General features: G+C 44.2%; 1 protein-coding gene across 1 annotated transcript in view; it reads right to left on the minus strand.

Moving 5' to 3' along the window:
• LOC106636780 (uncharacterized) overlaps positions 1-22,559 on the minus strand; it is a 160,751-nt gene that overhangs the window by 13,379 nt on the left and 124,813 nt on the right. Inside the window, exons 2-3 of the mRNA XM_089591993.1 lie at positions 4,016-4,154; positions 3,717-3,790 (exon numbers count right to left, since the gene is read on the minus strand). Of these exons, the coding sequence (XP_089448119.1) occupies positions 3,717-3,790; positions 4,016-4,154 (213 nt within the window). The remainder of the gene's footprint in view (positions 1-3,716; positions 3,791-4,015; positions 4,155-22,559) is intronic.

Consider the following 22,559-nt stretch of genomic DNA (forward strand, 5'->3'; position numbering starts at 1 on the left):
ACACACTTTTTCCTCCACTGCAGATGCATCCCCCTTTTCTTTTTTTATTTTCTCTTTCGGCGCACAGCCCTGCTCCCCTTATTCCATCGGCCATCGGGATTGGCTCGTCCCATTTTTTTTCCATTTTCCCTGTACACATGCCTCTTGGGTACATAAACGTGCAGGAGGACGTGCACGTGGATTAGCAGCGTATCATATCCATATACGCACATGTACGCGCGAGGCGGAGTTTTTTTTTCGGTCGGTAAATGGATTAAGCGCGGGATGTGGATGGGACGCGAGTTCGAGGACGTTGGCGAAAGGGCTGCTCGAGACGGGTGAGTAGTTGTAATGTAGATTTCAGTACAAGAGAAAGGGAGGGAGGTTTGCTCGAGTGGACATGCCACACGGGACGATACGATTCCTTTTGTATATTATATAGGTACTCGTCTTTTGAGCGCGTACGGATCATAACGGTATACGCATTCACGGTGAATTAATGGGCGAGCCTCGTAACGTATCGGCGGAAGCTGGATAAGTATCCGTATTTACAAGGTTTATCTCTCGGTGGGCTCTTGGCTTGGTGTTTTGTGCTCGAATTTATCGTACATGTGCATTACAAGCTGGGTATATAATATTCGGTACAATATGTGTATATAAATATATATTCGTGCTGGTAATTAATGAGCGGAAGAGAGGAGAGCATTAGCCGTGCGTAGCGAGACGGAGAAGGGGCGGCAACTGTTTTGGCGTTGTATGATAGAGTGCGCTTGCCGGGGGAGGAGGAATTATTGTTTGCGCGGCAATGTTTGGCTCGAGTCGATTAGATCGATGGCTCGACATCGTCATCATCATTATCAGCGTCGACGTCGCCAGTGGTCTTTATTACAGATTAACGACTAACCCTCCAAGGTCGCCCACCCCCGATTTTTTTTTTTTTTTTTCTTTTTTTTACTTGGGGGGGTCAAGCACACAAACCGATATTTTTACGTCGAGCTCTCGAGGTCGCTCTCACCGCTGCCGGTCATTTCTTACTTTCTACACACCTACACATACGTTCTGTTTATTTATTTTATTTTTTTTTTTTTTTTACGTACATGAGTTCGCGTAGTGGCTTATCGGCGATCAAACTGCAGCGCTTCCTGGCCCCGTTTGTGAAAGAAAAACAGGTAGAAAAACTAAACTCGCCCTTCCCCACCGTCATCCTCGATTCGGAGCGCGAAGACAATTCCACCGACCTTCGTCGCTGTACTCCAATGTACCTTTCACTCGTGCGATCAAAAAAACACCCGATGAAACGTGCTCCGGACACGCGCACTTGTAATTTGTTTTGACGCGCGTAATGGCACCCTTGTATGGAAAATCGTCCAATGTCACAGTATACACAAACTCGGGCACTTTAGCCGCCGATGGTTGACCAGCTCGTGTTTTCCAGACGCGAATTATCCTAATTGAAACGACATCTAAATTACCGTCGTATAACCACTGTACGCGTCTCCGTGACGGATAAGTACTTTTCTTCGTCTAACCGGGACGAATGAGAAAAGTAAATAAAAAAGGAGCACACGAAGATTAAGTTAATGGCACTTTTGGCCAAACGACGTGTAGTTAAAATTCACGTACGTGGCTTTTTTTTTTTTTTTTTCAGGAAAACTCGATCCAAAAGAGCAGAAAAGTACATCGGCCAAGTGGATGATTACACTCATTGGATGTTGTACCTATTCAAATCGCGAAATCTCCGCGTAAGATTCTTTATTACAACGTAGTTAGGGACAAGCGAACGAGAGCGTGGATAATTTCTTTCCTGCTCCCATCGTAAACGTAAAGGTACAACTATTCATTAAAGTATATATATTTATATGCCTATATGTATTATAATGTACGTCGTACATTATACCCCCTCGGGCTCGAACGCGATAAACATTACATCTTGTTTCATGCGACGCGCCGTCGTGGCTGATTAGGCTTTTTGTTTTTTTTTTCCTATATAGAGCACGTACGGATTATTATCTTCCATATAATAGGTGACCTTTTTTTTTTTTTTCACGTGCGATCGACAGATTATGTACCTATACTACACGAAAGGAGACACGTGTCGCCGGTGTCGTTGAACCAACACACGGTCTATACTTTGGCCGACGCAAATAAGTCTCGTGTACATACAGGTGTACAGGAGTGTGCACGTAGGTGTGCATACAACAAACGTCAGGAGTCGCACCTGATATTGATAATCCATTATAGGTTCCAACACCTGTTTCCTCCGGAGCTACGCAGCTTTTTTTCTTCTTCAAAACTGTTTGCACGTAGCGCGTGGGAGCACAGGGCTGCCACACTGATTCCGAGCAGAGATGTATACGTAAGTATGTCTAAAAAAAGGGATAATTGATGAACGAGAGGTTTTCAAACCTTATTTTAAATTTTTCTTTCTCCAGAAGTAAATCTCATGTATACGTGTACCGTGGCTGAGCGGAAAAAGTATACCCACAGGGCCCATTGTATACCCAAGAAGGGGTTGAGACTCAGCACTTGGAATATGCAAGCTCGGCGGTAATGCACGCTATGGGTGAAAAATACTTTTGCACGTATACGATATCGAACGATAGGGAAACATGTGTGTTATACCTACATATCAGCAAAATGCCCGGACGTCCGATTTCGCGTTACTGCCGCTGTTTTTGCACTTTTACTCCTCCTTACTGATGGGCAGGGGGGTATAGCTTGCACTTATACGCTCACGTGCCCGGTAAGAGTTGTAAACGATTCTATTTGCGACTGCCATGTTGGGTTTTTATTTTTCGTAGCTATTTTTTTTTTTTTTTTTTTAGGACTTTCCACGATGTGCGTATATGTATGTATGACGCATGGATGAGCGGGAGGGAGGGTAAAAGAATGGATCGATTTTAGCGCTCCCCGTACAGTGTAGGCGTGTATATGTACATGCGTCTCGATTAGCGTTAATATTTCAGTCTGTTAATTTTCTTTTTCCTTTTTTTCAAGAAGAAGAGTTCACGGAAAGTTCATTGTGTGTGGCTGTAATTAGCGATATTACCCTCGTGGTGTATACGAGGGATAATTATGATGAAAATTACGAGAAATTATTACGAGCTGCAGTGTCAAGAATAATAATAAAATTTCATCTAATCTTCGGATTACATTTTTTCAAGAAAAATTGTTAACCAGTGTTTTTTTTTTTTTTTTTTTTTTTTCAAAAGTTACGATGATTAAATGACCTCTCGTATTGGCGATTTTTGCCACTTACAACGTTTTGATCTATTTCGGCGAAAAATTAATCAAATATAAATTGGTACTTATACTCGAAGAAAAAATATCAATCACACCTCATCCTCAGTCCGACGTATCGGATAATCTCGTCTACTCTCACTGGCTCCATGAAGGTATAAAGATTGGATGTTCCCCGAAATATTCAAACGCCAATTAAAACGAAAATCTTCGCTCCAAAGCGAAATTCATTCTCAGCGATGTAAAAAGCCGCGATAAAAATGTTTCCCCCCCCCCCGTTAATGCATCATACGGCCAAAGTACAGCCGATTGCACCACGTGATTTCGCGTGGCAAGTATAACACAGTGGTACAGGTACACACGGTGAAAGGCGATAGATTCGTGTACCACTGCGGTTCCCTTATCTAATCTGTTAAAAGTACACCTGAGTGTATATTTTGTAAAGCGTGTCTCTGCATCTGCACGATTCGTGCAACGGATGAAAGAAATCGACTCACATTCACGGTACTGGATGACGTTCACGTCCCGCTCGGTGAATAGCATGCATCGGTAGCACTCGCTGTCCGCTGGGCTGTAATCGATCGTAAAACAAAATTTTTTTTTTTTTTTTTCTTTCTTTATAGTCAATTGGGTTTTGCCTGCACACAGTATGTGCATAATACGTATAATCAATGAGCTGAAGTAAGTATCTTGCTTTTGACGTTTACGAGCGTAGCGTCTCTACCATCAGCTCAATCATTATCGTTACCATTATTTTTCAATAGAGATGCAAAAGGCCATGTTTTTTTTAACTTACTTTTCCTCGTAAGTGATGTACGTGTCCTGGTTGTTCTCGATGCACTTCCTGTCGAGCAGATGCGTCGAATTCACTATGACGGGACCCTCTTTGCCGTACTGAAACCACCTTCCGTTCCAACTCTCTGGAAACTTGCACTCTGCAACATGAAAAACACACGCGTTCCATTACCAACAAAGTTTATTCTTTGTTTATTTTTTCATTTTTTTATTTTTTACTCAGATATATCTCATTATTGCGGTAAAAATTACCCAGCGGGTACACTTTTCAACATCCCCGTGCTACAAAGGGCGCGTCATTGTGGAAAAATGTCATTACGCGCCGCAAAAATGAAAATGTTGTGTGAAAAATTGAATCTCCTTTCCCTCGCGCAACCGAATATTATGTGAAGTTTCATGAAAACCTCCCCAACCCCTCTGGAGAATTTTCTTTTCAAACGCAATTATAAATGCTCGATACGTACGCTGAGAGTGTGGCACATGAATTTTAGTCACACGAAAATACGCCTGAAAAACATTTTCAGCCACAGATATAATAATAATAATAATAATAATAATAATAATATTTATCTACACATACTATTTGACAAAACTCGATAAATCCGCGGTAGAAGCAGTGGGTACATATGAGAGTGAAAATCGCGACAACACACCACATACTCTATACCTATTGGTGCACGCGGTAGGATACAATACATGCACAGGCATGCGTTATACTAGTAGGTACACCCTGGTGGAGCCACCTCTTTGACTCTGCGGCTTATATATTATGGGTACGCCGCTCGCGCGTACGTAAAGTGACTTTAAAGTTGCGCATTTATACATGGGGCACGTACCTATATTACGTATACACACACATATATATGCATATATGTTTTGTATGCATATAACACACGTGCATGAAACTTGGTAGGTGCAGAGAGAGAGAGAGAGAGAGTGTGTCAAAAGTGGCCCTGGCCTTCACTTAGTCGTGCTCTCAAAGTGCGATAATTAAGATGCCGTTGAGTCGCGCTCCCTTGACTTGCTCTCACGCCTCTATTACCTCGTCTATTAACCTCGAGATTCGTGTGCGCGCGTATGGCTATACGTACAGTGTGAAAGCTCAGTAGTTCACATTCGCGTGTTTAAAAGATAACTTATTACGAGCTTGTGTTTTAAAGCCTACAGTCGTTTTGTTTTTCAATGCTTCAGAATTTTAAGTGTAGTGTAGTACGTTGTTTTTGTTATCACGAGAGAATAAATGATGAATTCACTAACAAAGTATAATTTTCTCCAAACGATTCATACAAATTTCAATGAAATGGTATCGTATGTAAAGTACGTATAGATCATGGCTCGATTTAATTTTACTTGTTTATGAGCTGTTTGATTGTATTGACAATGGTCCACTGTAATGCTGATCACCGATTGGACGATTTATCACCATGACAAACAAAAAAACGTTGTCGAACATCTTGATTCAATTCGATTTTGTTCCTTTGCTCATACGTATAAAAGCTTTTGACTGTCCTTTCAACAACTCCCGTAGTCTCGAACCCAAACTGATCAAGAGCTACGAGTGCCTACCGACTTTGCCATGCTACAGCCAACAATAGCAAATATCGCACAACGAGTTAACCCGATCGCGGCCGGTACGGCGGTTTGAAGTGTCAGCCTAGCCACCCGTGAAAAAGTGCAAGCCAAATGTTTTTTTGTTTTCCTTTCGACACCACCGCGCGCTGCACAGCCCAAATGGTATATCGCAAAGGGCGACGAGAGCCGCGGCGCAGCGATGTTCACAAGTGCCCTCGACGTAATAATTTCCCTCTGGCACGGCTGTTTTGAAAATCGACGCTGCAGCTCGATCGAAGCTCGCGAGGGGATAAAGTGCGTGCACTGAAAAAAAAACAAAAAAAACAACAACATTCTACAATTTCCCCCGTTCGAGCCGTTGATCGAAGGGTTATTGTCCGTTCGACCGACACGAGGAACAACATTTGCGTTGCGCGTGTCGATGTTTTTTCGCCAACCTCAAACATTATACAGTGGCTGCTATTGCGTAACGCGTGAATTATCAGAAAAAAAAAAACAATCCCTCCCCAACTCGATTGCATGGCACACCCCGGCGAAAAGAACCCAATCACGCGCACCGGAGCGTAACTCTAATCAAAAGCGAAAGAGAATACCGTCATTATTTCCGGCGATCGGTATCGCATCGCACGCGACTCGTCGGAGAATGCAAGTTTTTGCGAGCACCCCCTCCCCCTCCTCTTCATCATTTGCGGGAGGGGAGATGGAAACGACCCGAGGGGGTATTAGGGCGACCAGCCGATTTTCACGTGCGGGGGAGTTATAAGCCATCCGGGGTATGGGGGGCGGACGGGAGCGCTTGTACACACGCGCGCCCGGAACAATGGCGTTAATTGGAAGACAACGCCGCATTCGCGGGGGAGAGCAGCTAGTGTATATTGTACACACCACAAACGACGGCTGCAAACGGAATCGCTCCCCACCCTCCTTTCTATACACATATATGTGCTTGAAATTTTGTATTTTGCGGTTGACTAATTTTTTCTTTATTCGTATACCTACAACATCAGTGGATTTTTATTTTAAATTTTGTTTCTGCGTGCTTACAGTATCGATAAAAAAAAAAGTTACGTGTCGGAGGGTACATTGAAACCCGTCGAAACTTTGAGCGTCAAATATCATTTCGCAAAAAATGTTTGAGAGAGTCCGGGGCTTAAATATTTACGATGCGCATGACTTTTTGAAGATACTGCAAATATGTGTTTTTGGGAAAAAAAAACTCTCTTTGCCGAGGAAAGCCGCGTGCGCCCGTAAAAAGCGTGTATGTGTAAGTGAAAAAAAAAAAAAAAAAAAAAAAAAAAAAAAAAAAAAATTCAAATTGACTGTGAAAAAGTTTTTCCGAGTTTTCGGGGGGATGAGAGGGGGAGAAGCGAAAAACTGAAAACTCCTCGGGGTGCGTATCGTGCTCCAATCGAAAAAACGTCCATCACATCTCTCGGAAAATAAAAATAATACAGCTCGTAAAAGCTCAACCCCTCCCCCCATCCCTTAAAAAAAAAAAAGAAAGAAAAAATATGTACATACCCCGACAAGAGGTCGACGCATGGTTTCACCCCTTCGACAAATAGAAGGCCCACATGTATGTGCACGGCCAGAGTCGAGACTCTGCAGTTCTCCATCAGAATCCATACGCTTACGAATATCAAACACAGGGACGATTCTATATACGTGGGAAAAGTGCGTACACGTTCGTCGCCTCGGGGCCATCGGTGTACACTGCATGCACATGGACAACAAACCTGTACACGACCCACCCCCCGTCGCGATGTGGCTGGCGAGTGACCTTCTAGCGACCCCTGCTTCATACCCATGTTATGTAGCTTCGTCCATTGTATATATACGTACGTATACGCTTACATAGCTAATGTGTACACTCGTATTACATTACATAAGTCGCGAGTTTGTTTTTTTCTTCGTTTCACTTGTGAAATATTGCGACTATCATTGTGTAGTTTTCATCAAATAGTCGAATCAAACGTTGTTTTCATTTAATTATTTATCCATTGTTTCCACGGATAAGTATACATATTTTTTCTCGGCTTGGAAAACAAAATTTCCAGTCGCGTCGCAGCACTTGATCGATGGACCCGAGGTACGTATATTTATCCGCGTATGGATGGTAGAATTGAATCGTCTCTTCTGGTCCGAGATGGATGTCGCTACATTTCGCCCCGCGATCCATTACCCTGGATCGATCGTACATATATATGTACCACACACACCCATCAGCCACCATTGCTTTGAAAAAAGATCGCAAATGATCGTAAGTATTTATCAGCAAATTTTTTTTTTTTTTTTCCTTTTTTTTAACAAACTTTTAGAGCTCCATTTTTCACGATGCCCCCCCCCCCCTAGTAAAAATACTCATACACGTGGCGTGTGCTCTCCCTCGATGGCGACGGTCGTCCTTTTCCGATGCTCGCGGGGATAAAACTTCGGACCCACCGGGACCTCAAATTACACCGACAGCCCCACCCCAACAGCGACATAATTCCGCGAACTTTGCTCTTATCGCTCGATTTTTCCTTAGCTCCCTGTCCCACTGGCGATCCATCAAATGGCGTCGTGAGTCACTTCTCCTCTCGATATCGGGACACCCACTTGGGCTGTCCTGTAATTGCTGATAGATCACTCGGACGGGCGGCAGCTGGAAATACTTTCGCCCGCGAATCTCAAAGGGTGGGGGTAAAGAGGCGAGAAACATAGTAGGGGATTAATCGATGCAAGAGAAGGAGGAGGTGCCTGTACGAGAAAATTGGCCACGATTTACGGGGTGCCGAAATTAAATCTCGTCGCGCTCGCTCGTGTATGTGTATACAGCGGAGCTCTGGGGTCTAGAGAGAGTGCAGAGGGAAGAGAAAAGACGCGCGGAAAATCCGATAACCCCTTGGATGTTCTCATCGAGCGGAGACGAGGCCAAAGAGGAGAGAGAAAAGAAAAAAAAAAAAAAAAAGGGAAGCCGAGCGAGAGGGAAATAATTGGAGCCCGGCTCTTTCTGCTGCGGCGCGATAAATAACTCGGCCGCGAGCGCTAATTGGTCGATTCCCGGCGCTCACGGACGGCTGCCGCCCGCGCTGGCGAGCTCCCGCTGAGGAGACAGCCCCGAGATTTTATCGTTTTACGGGATGCGAGCAGCTCTTACCCCCCCCCCCTCCACCTCTTTTCTACTTTTCATTTTTTTGCTCTCCTTCTCCGTGATTTTTTAGCTCTTTTTTTCGGCTCTGCTAAGATGCAGTTAGACGGGCCCTGCGCGTGTGTGTGTATGGGTATCTAATGGTAGTGTCCGAGAGACTCTTGGTGTATTTTATAGTTTTCTGTTAGATCAAAGAGGGCGTCAGAAGAAGAAGGATTTACCTTTTTAAACAATTTATTGCTGATAATATGTAAAGAGTGTCGGATTCGTCATTTTAAATGTATTCAATTGTATCTTCAGTCACGTGAAAAAAAAAAAAAAAAAAATCACTTCATAAATATTATTATAGCAACAGGTTCGTGTGAACCACGACTGATATAAAATTCACCCACATACGAACCCCAGTAGCAAACTGCGCCAACCGTTCGCGACCGATCCCCGGTATACAGCCGAGCGGCCTCGATAATCAAAACCACACAAGTCGCACGATTCAGCTCCGAGCACAAGTGCATACATTTATGTCCAATCTTCTTTAACTCTTTTATTCATCATGCAAAGTAATAATAAAAAAGGGGGGGGGGAAAGTTACACGAGTACCGATCTGCTTTCATCGTAATCGATGGTACCACCAATGTATACTAAAAAAAAAAAAAAAAAAAAAAAAACAGTAACACAAGCAGTGAGCACCGTAATCCAGCTCCGTTGGGAGTTTCAAATGAAATTTGCCCCAAGGAAAGAGAATAGTCACACTCTGCGGTACATAAACTTTTCCTTCCTCCTTCCCCCTCTTTTTACCCTAAACCGAGTGGTTTTAAATCCGTATACATTCGACGAGTGAAAAACGGCAATCATCGAGTACTGCACTTTGCAAACGTCGAATTCAATCCCTCGAAAAGTGGGCTCCGTTTGTCCCTCCGCGGCTCAATTTTCCAGCCAATCGGGCGAGCCCCGGGAGCAAAGTAGGTACAAACAGTCCACACACATACCCCTGGTATGGGTATCGCGTTCATTACGCAAACAAGCGGAAAGCATTAAAGAATGAGGTTCAAAGGGCTAACGCACCGCGGAAACAATGGAGTATATAGGTGGCATGTATGTATACACCCACACCGCCGGGAGCGCTGTATACATGGAGGTCCAGGAGCGCCGCGCACTCTCCGCAAGCTCCCCTGTACCCGTGCCCCTGCAAACAAAACTGGGATGTATATATAGGTATGTATGCCCCCCCCTCCCTCGTAATGTACAGCCGACAAGCCCCTCCACCTTGTATACACGCGTGAGGCGCTTTTCCCGCGTGTACTTGGCTTCTCGCGGCTAGTTACGAGCGATTCGATCGGATCCTCCGCCAGTAATCCTCGCATGCACGCGCGCTTGTGTACACATATACCCACGCGCTTTTACCAGAGGGCAGGGATGTAGCATCGGGCACACCGAGGTCGCGTGCCTCCATCCCTTGACCAGAGAGAATGGGGGTTGGGGAGGAGTAGGAAGGGTTACTCGAATGCAAGGGGAGACACCCGCGAGCCGTGCAGGGGGGAGAGAGAGATCATTTATTGGCACTCCGGTGTATAGTGGGTGGGCAGTAGCGAGTAGACATATACAGCGAGTGGGGGTGAGAGTGAGAGACTGACCGGCGGGCATCTGTTTCGGACATTCGGCGTAATTGCACTTGCTGCCAAGCCGCGGGTTCGTGTATGTATATATATATATACACGTATGGGCATACATATATACATGTGGCTGGGCGTTTCGAGATTCGCGCCGGTGACGACGTGACTCGCACCCCCCCGCCGACTGTACGGCTCCTCGTTGTCTGGACCCGTGCCGAGCTTTAATTACACAAACACTTCTGTAGGTGTATCGACGCGCTCCAATTCTCGGTCCTCCAGTGAATTGATTCCGTTACTGTTTGTATAGGAGGAGAGAAATTTTCACGAGCGTGCCCCGCGATTCCTCTGTACTGTGTTTAAGCCGACTACCGTGTGATGCTGGTCGCGCCCAAAGAAGGGACGAGAGTATAGCTATAACCACCCCATGTGTATATATATATGGGTATACATGCGGCGTGGGTGGGGCTGGTTGTTACGTCTCTCCGAAAGTTATTTGAACGACGACCGCGAGCTTTGGTGTATACGTATACAACTTCCAGTGTAGCTCACTTGCGACTATTTTCATTATTATACGCGCGAGTGATAAATACGTCCGTCGTCAAAAAAAAAAGCTTCACCGATTATGTACACGTGATTGGAATAACCGATACGATAAGATACGCGTACGCTTTGGGAAGGATAACAGCTCGTAATCAGCGTGGCATTGAAAAATCAGCTTCACTCCAATGCACCGCAAACGCGGGCTTTTCCTTTTCATCCCCTATATACATATATACGTAATAATATAATTTATCTAAACGTCAAACTCATGCCGCGCCAAAGAACCACATACGTATAGTAAATGTATACAGTGAAGCAAGCTCTTACAAAACGCAAATGCATTTATTTCCTAAACGAATCACCCGAATCAGTCGGTCAATGGGGAAAAGAGCCTGCTCTCACCGCACAAATGAAAAATCAGCATAATTATTACGCACCACCCACGCATAGTACATATATATGCGGTTGGGCTCGAAAAAGCTCGGGTGCAATGGACACAATTAAGAGACACGTGCAGTATACCAGAGGGTGTACGCTTCATAAGGTAGTATTACGGTGGTACGGTGCGTATACATGTATATACACAAGTACAAGAGAGTGCCCTTACACGTGGTCACATGTATATATTTCGAGTTCTCCAACCTGCCCACGCTCGCGCATAAACGCACCCACGAAACGTTCGTATAGGTATATTATATATGTATACGCTATAACGTAACTCGGGGGGGGGGGCAATCAAGCCTTTATTCATCCCGAAATCACGAGATTACGGTCACGTATAGCGCAAATAGGCCTCACCTCCTATACTACCACCCTCTGCCCCTGCTCATATATACGTGGCATACATATCACGCACGCACGTCCGAGTGGTGGGAGCCGAGAGCTTTTGAATTTGTTTCCCGCAATACGCAGCTTCTTTTTCCATTCGCAATATGCAAGCGTGTACTGTATATGTATTTACGCGATAGTATATAGGCATAGAGAGAGGGGGTGGATTTGTTGTTTTGCTCTTGTTAAATAGCGGCCGTGCTTGCTTGCCTGTCTCGTCGATGGAGCTTTGATGTACAGGGCCGAGCTTTTTGCGCACAATGTAGTGGCACCCTTGCACCCCCTCTTATCTTTTTGTTCGCCCAAAGGTCTGGCTCGTAAGAAGCAGGTTAAAAAGCTGCTTCGGCACCCCCCCCCTTTTTTTTTTGTTCGTCGAAAGCTTAGATTGTGTATTTGTGTGCTCGTGACTGTACACGTTGAAAGCTCTCGATAGGTGCATCGGAGGAGGAGGGGCCATTGTGCGCGGGAGTATAGCGTACGTATACATATACAGGGTTATATCCAAACATTCCGCGAGTGTTTTCTCAAAATATTTGTAAAATCTCGATCCTCGTCGGGATGAGGAGGGGGTGATAAGAAAAATATGGAATTTTTCCAATAACAGAGACGTCGGGGCATTCCTGCGTACGGAAAAAAGGTTCGAGGATGAATAAGAAAAGAACCAAAGTGGAAAGCAAAGACGGACGCCCCTTGCAAGCTATACAGATTTTCCAAGTTACGGGAAGGGGTGCTTTTACAGACGAGAGTATGCGCACACCTATAGCTGTGTATGGCTGGCAAAAGTGAAAATTTTTCTTTTTTTTCTCGTTTTGCGTGTGGACGTAAGTGCGTGTACGGGTAATGGCACCTTTTATTTTTTCAGGCAGGTTCACTTGGGTATTGATGAAGGAAAAAATGGTCCATTATTTGGCGTCTTTTCCAAGTGGCGAATAATTTATTGTGAAATATACGGTTCGACGATTGCTACGCATGTACATGTCGGTAAACGTCAAAAACTACACGTCTCACTTGTGCACCCTAGTATATTAATCCAGCACCCCCATTATCCCCCGGACCCTTATCTCATATTCCATCAGAAGAGGTCCTTTGGACTCGGCTCGGTATTCGAGACTCTGAATTTTTTGATGACACGTGCACTTTGGCGACTGCTTCCTGCGAAAGTACGCGATAATACATAACACGATCTCATTCTTGCTCCCCCCTCCCTCGACCGAACATTTTTCTCATACGTCCCCACCCCTTGCTCGTGGTGCGGAATTTTACTCCCGTAATTTTTACCACCCCCCCTTCTGCCCGTCCACTCGTTTTTTTTTGTCTTTTTTCAACGGAGGGAGGATCACGTATGCGTCATATTAATAGACTCGCGACGACCATACGGCTGAATTTCTTCGTAGGAATGGGGGGGAAAAAGTTCATTAGTCGCGGGTGGCATTGAAAAATTACTCCAGTTTATTAATTCGTACGAATTATCCCGTGTGTATAGGTAATATGCACCCCGTTGATGAACTGTTTTGTTTGTTCATTTTTATTTTAATGATTTTTGGCTGAAAATCCACATTCTATAATAAGTACTGAGTACTAAGGAACCGTTCATCGTGAAAGGAATTTAAATTACATAAGGTTTTTCTAATAGAGCAACGGAGGCAAAATCTTCTTTAAATATAATGTAATTTTTTTGATACTCAACGAGGAAATGTATGGATAAAGAGACATTCTATAAAAGTAGAGGTTCTGTAATTTCTATCGTTACCTTGAAAAATAATGTTTGCTAAAAGAGTTGAGTCCAAAGATATTCACCATAATGATTAAGTGCCTTTTTCTGTAAAAAAGTATACGAATTTTGTGTCATCCAACTCATTCTACCTCTTACAGATCTTGTACATTACATGTTCTTGTGTACATCAAGTACAATTGTTTTGTCTGCAAAAGTACATGTAATTTTTAGGAGTAACTTTTGTAAAATAGCAAAACTTTGAAAAAAAATTTCAATTGTGTACGTACTGCAAGAGATCCCCATTTCCAAATTAACGTAAGTAAGCTGCATCAAGCACATGTGCAGGTAAGTAAGTACTCTTTGTTTTGTTGAAGTAAAAGAAAAGTGGTTTTTCCATTATCCCGATAACCGCAGTCACGTGAAATTTCCAACTGAATTTTCCTCTCCACAGATAACAAACAACACAATTATACCACAACCAGCAAGAAAGGGTTTGAATTCCGGAATACCAGTAAGTAGACGACCTCGCCCATACAAACCCATCATTCCGTAGACGGAGTCTCTCGCAGAGGAGCCATGCAATACCCAGTGCGTACACCTCACAATCCCAGGCCATGGACCTATACAGCGATCGGATGTCGGAATCTCTCTCCCTACCGTAAAGGTATTACCTATATACACCCAAGCAGCGCATACGCACGCATTGTCGAGGGTTCGTGGGATACCCTAAGAGACGCGTGTAATCGCATACAGCTGATGTCTGCGAGGGGCTGGCGTTAACTCTCTCGCGGATAAGGTGTACGTTACCATTATAATGTACATCCCACCGCGTGTGCGTGTAAGTTGTATATAGGTACATGGTAACAAGGGCCTTGTCAGAACGCGTTACGCAGTGATGAACCACACATTATGGTGGTACTCTCCGTTTTGGGAAGGTCTAGATTACGTTTTTTAATTCTTTTACTTTTGCGAGCGAGCCATATAAACTGGACAGTTTAGCGGAACAGATAGCTCGTCGTGATGGATGCACGTATTCACGGACTTTTTCGCAAGTGATACCGTGATATATATATATATATATAATATCCCGTATGGCATATTGACATCGGTATGGCAGGGGTATGATGTATATGTTGCAGATGCAAATTGATTCCCTCGTCCTTGCATATTATTGAAAATCCTCCGGTGAATGGAGTCGACGCGTTCAACGTGTTTGCGAACGACAATCAATGCATGTATCGTATACAGGCATGCGGGATGAATTGCGAAAAACGGGCGTTGCGTTGTAATATCGGGTTGCGCGTTCCACGGTAGCTTCCATACACAGAAACCACGTATATGGAATTACCACTTGGTGGTTGGTACGGCTTATTCGGTGATTATATATTTGCATCAGATATATATTTTCCAGTTTCAGCAACAATTTACTCGGGTGGGATTGTAAATACGGCCCAGGGCAACGATTTTCCACCGTCTCCTGATGCGCGAATTCAAAGAAGCCCCCACACCCCGTTCGTCTATACCTATACGTGTACTTGGTTTGTACCTGTGCATATATATATGTATAGTTGAACGTAATCGTCGCTGCCAACAACAACAACAACAACAACCCACCCGAGCAAACAGACAATCGCGCGTATTTTTCCCCCGAAGCTCGAGCGGTTGCACGCGGCGAAGGAGGAGGAAGCACCCCACAATCATCGCTTGCCGTGTGCATGCCTCGCCATGGTAGTACTGTTTGCGTGCAACCGGGCAGTAATGCCGGGGCAAATTGATCACTGATCGATCGTCGTAGAGACAACAACAACAAGAACAAAAAAGGGGTGTACGCGTATACATGTACATACATGTGTATACACAAGTGGTGGATGAAGAGATAGTAGATATCATGTGAAAAAAAAAGGTCACCGTGTGTGTCGACGGTAGCGGATTGCTGTGTCTACGCATACACTTACCCTCGAGCCGCATGAATAATGAGAGTTGACTGCGATGTAACTGTAAGTCGTATATACCATCATCTATCTATGGCGTATATGGTGTGTCCATGCGGAGATGGAGAGCATCTATCGAATGTGTGTTGTATGTATAGCTGCGTGGGTGATGGACGAGTGTGGGAATGGATCCAGATATTTCGTATAGGGGTTGACTCGTTTGGAATATTGTAAGACGAATTACATCTTACCTACTTACATGTGGTGAGATCGCAATATTGAAATTTGCACTTACTCGGATCGAGAGAGAGAGAGTAGAGCCAAATACAATGGAGCTCGAGTTTTGGCGTACATCTGCCATAATATTTTATCATTCCCCCCCGCCCTTCCCCGATGAGTCGCTCGCGTGGATATCTAATAGTCTAAAAAACACGCGCACATGCACCGATATGATTAATGGCCACATCCCCCCCTCCCCCGATCCTGCTTCGAGCTGCAGTGCTGCAAATTGAGATTTCGTGCGCTTTGTGTTTCACACGCTCGCACGCGCAGAGCTTTCGTTTGTTCGTGTACCATCGCGCCTGCATACCATCTATATTTCACAAACACCTATACCAACGGCGGAAGTGTAAATTGTTTTGTTTTCCCTTTTCCCCGACGCCTTCCCCTCCCCCCCACATCGCTCCATCGCTGCGATTTTCCCATTTTTTTGTTTATCGCGTACAACCGGATGACGAATATTTGTTTTTTGTTTTTTTTTTTATTGTTTCTTTTTTTTTTTAGGAAGGCAAAGATTAACATCAAAATGGAGAAAGAGAGGCAGGGAATCCCCTCTCGCCGGAATGAAAACGTTTCCGTGATTTATGATATTTTTAATTCTCCGAAGGCCATTAGATTTCCATACGAGTTAGGGATTTCGCGTGCGTCGGCCTGTATTATTTTCGCCGCACACATACTCGTATCAATACAGCTGTGCAATTTTGCGGCACGTAAACGGACCTTCCGTGCAAGCTGCGTCTCGTATATTTTATCATCGCAGACTTTTTTTTTCTTTTTTTTTTACTGTCATTGCTTCGATCGAGTACTTATTCGTTTGTTTCGACGTGTCGAGTGTGCGGTACTATGGTTGAAAAATCCCCACTGTACATAGAGACGCATCAACCCGAGTAGGCAAGGAAGAAACGCCAATCTCAAAGGCACAAAAAGTGGATTTACTATGAGATAAGAGAAAAAAAGCGAGAAAATCTTCTATACGTTGCTCATAATCGGAGGAAGCTGGTAAAACTCGACGGGCAATTATCTCGGCGCGAGAGAATCGTTGGAAAAAAAAAAAAAAAAAAAAAAAAAGCATCAGGATACGCGTAATGGAGAGCACCGAGCTACGAAATTAGAGGGCTGTACCTGAGCAGTACAAAAGTATAGACTCTGCAGAGTAGAGGCGACGACATTACAGGGAGTTGGGGGGACGCGAGTTTATTGTGCTGCCGATGGGAGATAGTTTACGCGAGCGTCTGTCGTGGCATCACTCGTTGCTTCTTGTACACGGTAGAGACACGCGGACAGGAAGCTCGTGCGGATTTGCTTTTTTTCTTGTTCTTTAATTTTTTTACGCAGTTGCCGGTACTTTTCGGAGAAATCACGAGCGAACGAGGATTAGAATTTTCTCTTCAGTTTTTCTGTTTTTCTTCCCTTTTTTCGACCTTTTCGATGTTCTCGCAAAGATTGCGCTCGACTATGAGTTCTGCTGCATGAAGGAAGGCTGGATAATTAATGACGCGAAAGCGAAGGGAAGAGAACGGAGGGAGAATCCAATTCTTTTTTGCATTGCTTATTCATTCCCCCTCCCCCCCCTTAACATGGAGTGCACCATTTTATTATGAATTAGATATTCCCAAGATAACATTCTTCACCTTTTTTTAAAATTATGTTTGCCTACTATATGCAGTTTTTTTTATAATTGTGTGTGTTTTTTCAACTTCTCGTTCAACACAAAATTTATTTGGTATTCATGAGTGAATAAATTGTATTTCTCACGAGAGCGTGAAGTATTTGTACATTTAAATTAATAGAGACATTAGGGCTTAATTTATTATGTGAAAGTAAAAAAAGTATATCCAATTGCACCTCTGGAGTAGCACAGTCAGTAACGTATACAGGTTCGTCATTACGTGTACTACCCTGACTTAGTTCTAGTCTCGTACTCGTTATACAGGGGCTCATAAACTTTGTAAAAGAATAAGTAGTGACAGTGTGGAGAAAAAGTAATTCCAACAAATTGATATATATTCCATGAGTATGTGGTGGTTAAGTCATTTAAATATTTTTGGTACATTAGTGAGAAAGCATTTTTTTTGTCATCCGATGTATAAGTACAATATTATTACCAATGAGCTTAGAGCACCAACCATTGCAAATTTATTGTATATAGTTGAAAAGAAGACATTTTGAGATTTGACATTGAGAGGCCAAATTTCTTTTTTGTTCTTTTCACGTGAAAAATTGCCTGCCAATTCGAAAATGCTTCTTTCCCGTGTACATAAGTACAAAAGAAGGAAGACGCAGCGGACGAGAAAGGAGTCGGGTTAAAAATATTATATGGGGGAGGAAAAAAAAAAAAAAAAAAAGAAACACGTAGAAAAAAAAAAAAAAACAGCACCATAGTACACCCAGATATAAGAGCACAGGGGGGGAGGCAAAAGGAAACCCATCCGTCCGTCCCGGGCGGCGCACATAACCACCGCGAAACAAAAGCATCAGCCAGCGTGCATGGCAGGTAGGCTGAGAGAGACGCGGCTTCTGCACGCCACCCACGCCCCGTTTCTCTCGCAACGCGGGTGTGTGTATATAAATATATCTGTATGTGTGTGGCTGCACATCTCCGCTGTCTGTCTGCGGGTCTAGGAAACTCGCGAGCGAAGGATATGGAAAGAAAGAGCCCGGAAAGTGGAAAGAAAACAAAAGACACGTGCGCCCGCGGGAATAACAAAGGCGCGACTGCTCTTCTCCGCCACTGCTGCGGCTAAGTAGGCTCTTTTTCTCTCCGACCCCGTATATATACCCACACCCCTTTGCTTTACTGCCACTCCACTGTATCGAGCTCCTTCTCTTGGTTTTTTTTTCCCCTTCATTTTTTTTTTTTTTTTTTTTTTTTTTTTTACACAGGGACGAGCGATCATTAGCACGAGATAAACATCGTTAATTGCCGGGGCCCGGGAGAGAAAGAGCGCGCCCGAGACGAGGCTATAATATTATGTGCGTGCGTATACATATGTATGTAGGTATCGATTTTGCTGTCGATATGCGCTTTGTTGCTCATACACTATCACCTATACATAACGGTATACTCTCTCTATGCGCGTGTATTACACCCCCGTAACTTTGCCACGGGAGGAACTTTATATTTTGAAGGGTGTGCTGCTGTTGGCGCTATAACTTTTGTATATATACATATAGATGGGCGAGAAAGTCAAAGTGTCTGCCGATGGCTCGTTTCGATAATGGATTTGTTTTGCGATGGTTGACGAAGATTGAGGCGCTACAGTTGGTGCGGCTTCTTTTTTTTTTTTTTTTTTTGCACCTGTCTGGGGGGGAGAGTTTCGAGTTTCACTGCGCTAAAAGGGTGCCTCTACATGCTCATCCTACGTATACGGGGCGGGTTGATTATAACGCATTTGTGGCACGATTATTAATTGCACACGTGAGCCCTTTCGGTGTACTTGTTGTTGAATCGTATTCGTCGCACAATACACGACCTCTTGCCCTCTAAAGTACGTACACACGGCAGTTTTAGACTCGGCGGGTAAGTAAAAATTGAAAATCAATTTCACGCATCATCGACCCTCTTCTTTTCCTGGGGTGGGGTAGGAAGAGGCGCGCATAAACCCATGCATGAGTCGGAACAGCATCAGGATATATACGCACAGGAGGAGAAGAGCCCCATCGATACGCCGGTCCATTGCATATAAATGTACGTGTGCACCCGAAACACGTGGGAGAGGAAAAATCTCTCGAGTGTAAGACCGCTGTATATACCGTAATACGTGCCCTCTCCCTGTATCCCTATACGCAACTGCACACACGCGCACGCGTTTGTGTGGGTAAGTATTTGTTGTTTCCTTCCCTGTTCCGGTGTTGTGTGTATATCACATATATATACTTACTTGCGGAACACGCCACGTTCCACGCACGTCGAAAAGTTCAAGAGCCCACGTCACCGGGAAACAACTTCTCCCTCGGCTTTTCTTCTCGAGACGTTACTTCGTGTACAAATGCGCAGTCGCGGGAGTTGATGCTGCGGTGTATAACTTATCTGTTTATGCACATGAGTTTCGCCACGAAGGATAAGTATTTCGCGACGCGGACGAGTTTTGTCTTTGAACGTGGATTAAAAGTATATGCAATATTAAGCTCTGACGGGGTGAACTGTGTTCGGTGTATCAATTCGACCAAGGGGTTGATTAAACGGCAGATGAGAAACACATTGGACAGAGAACCAAACTTATTTTATCATTGCTTAATTACTTTTTTCCATTAGTCGTATCTTTGTAATGTGTCTGTACCCATCATCAGAGGCGCGGGCGAAAAAAGAGACGTTTGCACGTCGCGCGTAATGTGACTACCTACAACTTTATCCCCGTATGCGTGTATGTATATGCAACGTCGCACCTTTGTATTCCGAGAGTATAGCCAACGACGAGCTGCGGTAATGCACTTTGGCGCGACAATGGGCCACCGGACAAAGCAAAATTGCTGTTGCGCGAGCCAAGAGGAGAAGAAGAGGAAGAAACAACCGTCCGGAGTTTGGCGTTTGTGTGTATTTGCATACTTACGTTTGCCGAGCTATGGCTACTTTTTGCGCCGTTGTACAATAACCTTTGTTTATTTATAACGAGATAATTTTCAGGAGTGATGGTAAATAAAAGTACAAAGTGTTCCTCTCGTCATCGGTTTTTTTTGCATGTACGTATTACGCGATATCATGCTCGGCTATCTATCACGCGAATTCTCCGTAACAAGTATACAGATACGTTGTACGGGACGTCGTATCCATAACCCACACACACACGCGTCATGTATAAAGAATTGCAATTTCCAGAGAATAATATATACAATACGCGCCGATATCAAGATCAAGGGAGAGAGAGAGGAACACATGTCGCGCTGGAATTACAAGCCCCGCAGAGGCGTTTTAATGGCCAAGACGTTGGTGCGGCGTGCAAGCTCGGCGAAAACCCATTTCCCCGTTCCTATACACCCGTACACACATACCGTCTCCGAAAGAACGGCTCGATTGCTTCCGATAAATATCGCCGAGTCGACGTTTTCCACCCCCCACCCCCCTCAACGACTTTTTTTTTATTTTTTCCGACTCGCGCGTCCCTGACTTCCATATCGGGGAATGTAAATATACCTACACGCGTAATGGATGTATGGGTGCACTGGAGACGCTCGGATTTTTCTCTGTCTACGATGAGATACCTTATCTGTGGCACGTGTCACCCTTAGGCCTCTTTTTCAATGTAAATGTACATTTATGAGCTGTTTATGCCGAATCAAGTGTCCAAAGTGAGGAAAAAGTATAACAACGAAAATCAACCGCATCCCCCCAAAAGAAAAAAGGAGCTCGGGAGCCGTGATCAAAGTAAATTTCGCCACTCCGGTCGAGCCAGCGCGCATGTAGGTGGGTGTTCGATATCCCGAAATTTATGAAAACGTATTGAATTCGCATGTGTATATACGAAGATATAGGACACGTACCCGTGTAAGATACACGAGAGCGCAGAGGTCCCGGGCAGGTTCTTTAAAATGCAGGCGAGAGAGGACGCGTCCCCCGCGCGAGGCCCTGATTTACGACGCCGGAGCGGCAGCCTAAGCTGAGCAGGCATATTTTTTAAAGAGTATCCGGCGTTTTGCCTCCTCGGCCGTTTTTTTTTTCCCCCTCTCCTCCGGACGTCGATTTGAACTTATGGCCGCGACGAATGGGCTCTCTCTAGCTGTAACGGGTCGAGAGTCAGGAACATCGAAATGCACTTGAGAAAATGTACGTGGGGTTTAGGAGAATTTTGCAAACTTTTTTTTTTTTTTTTTTTTTTTTTTGTATCGGAAGAATTTTTTTTCCCCCTCCATTCGATCGGATTTTCGCGCATTTAGAGAGGAAAGTGTACGTGTATATCGAGGTTTGCACTGAATTTCTTCTTGTTTTTTTAATATGGAAAACGAAGAAAATTTGTCCTAAAGTTACGAAAAACAGTTTTGTTGGTGAGTATACACATTTTTTACTTACATCAGAGAAAATATTGGAAATAACAGAAGTCATATTACCAAACTTGAACGAAAAAAAAAAAAAAAAACAAACAAACAGTTTAGCTAGCAAATTTTAATTCCTCGATTAGAAAAGCCCCTTCTCGTGGGTTACGCGTAATGCTCCGGCAATTAATTTTCCCATCACCGGATTCATCAAGCGGACAAATCAAGACAAATAGACACCGGGAGCCAGCCCGGGCGCAAAAATCCGAGGGAAGCGCAAGGACAAACGAGATGAAAATTCTTGCGGAATCAGGGCCACACACTTGTACGGAAGAAGAAAAGAGCGGAGGAAAACACCGCAGAGCCTAATCCAATTTATGACGCAGGGGGGAGGGAAGCACACGCGAGCTCCAGGACAAATGCCGCGTTCTTCTTGTCCTTCTGGCTGCCGCTGCCTAATCCGCGGGATTAACTTTGCCGCGTTTGTTCCCGAGCAACTGCCAAGGAATCATCTCGTCCGTCCTTGTTTCTCCCTCTCTCGCTTCCTCCTCCAACAACCCTATCCCCTCTTTCTCTCTATATACACTGTTATCCTTTCCGCAAATTATGTATGCGTGCACGTGTTAATTTTGAATGTGTTTTTCGATCCGTGCATACGAGGGAATGTAATTTAACGTCTAAATGTAACGTCATGTCGATTAACTAGTTTTTAAACGAAAATTCCCGACCCAACTACGTTTCGCTCTTTAATATTAATCTCGTCCAAAGACTGTTTAAGGCATGGCAAGGAATTTTCATCATTAGAAAAAAAAAGAATGTTTCACCATCGTTATCCCGAAAGAGGATGATGAAAAAATTAATAAATTAAAACCAGATTCCGCTGCAGCGTCCAACTTTTACCGCGGCGCCGAGAAAGAGAGCATCAATTCCGCGATGCTGAAAAACACGCGAATAAATCATCCCGCGGGGGCTCT

This window comes from Copidosoma floridanum, unplaced genomic scaffold (genome assembly GCF_036245765.1).
Source record: "Copidosoma floridanum isolate Cflo_tuat_1 unplaced genomic scaffold, Cflo_Japanese_pri ptg000014l, whole genome shotgun sequence".
NCBI classification, from domain to species: Eukaryota; Metazoa; Arthropoda; class Insecta; order Hymenoptera; family Encyrtidae; genus Copidosoma; species Copidosoma floridanum.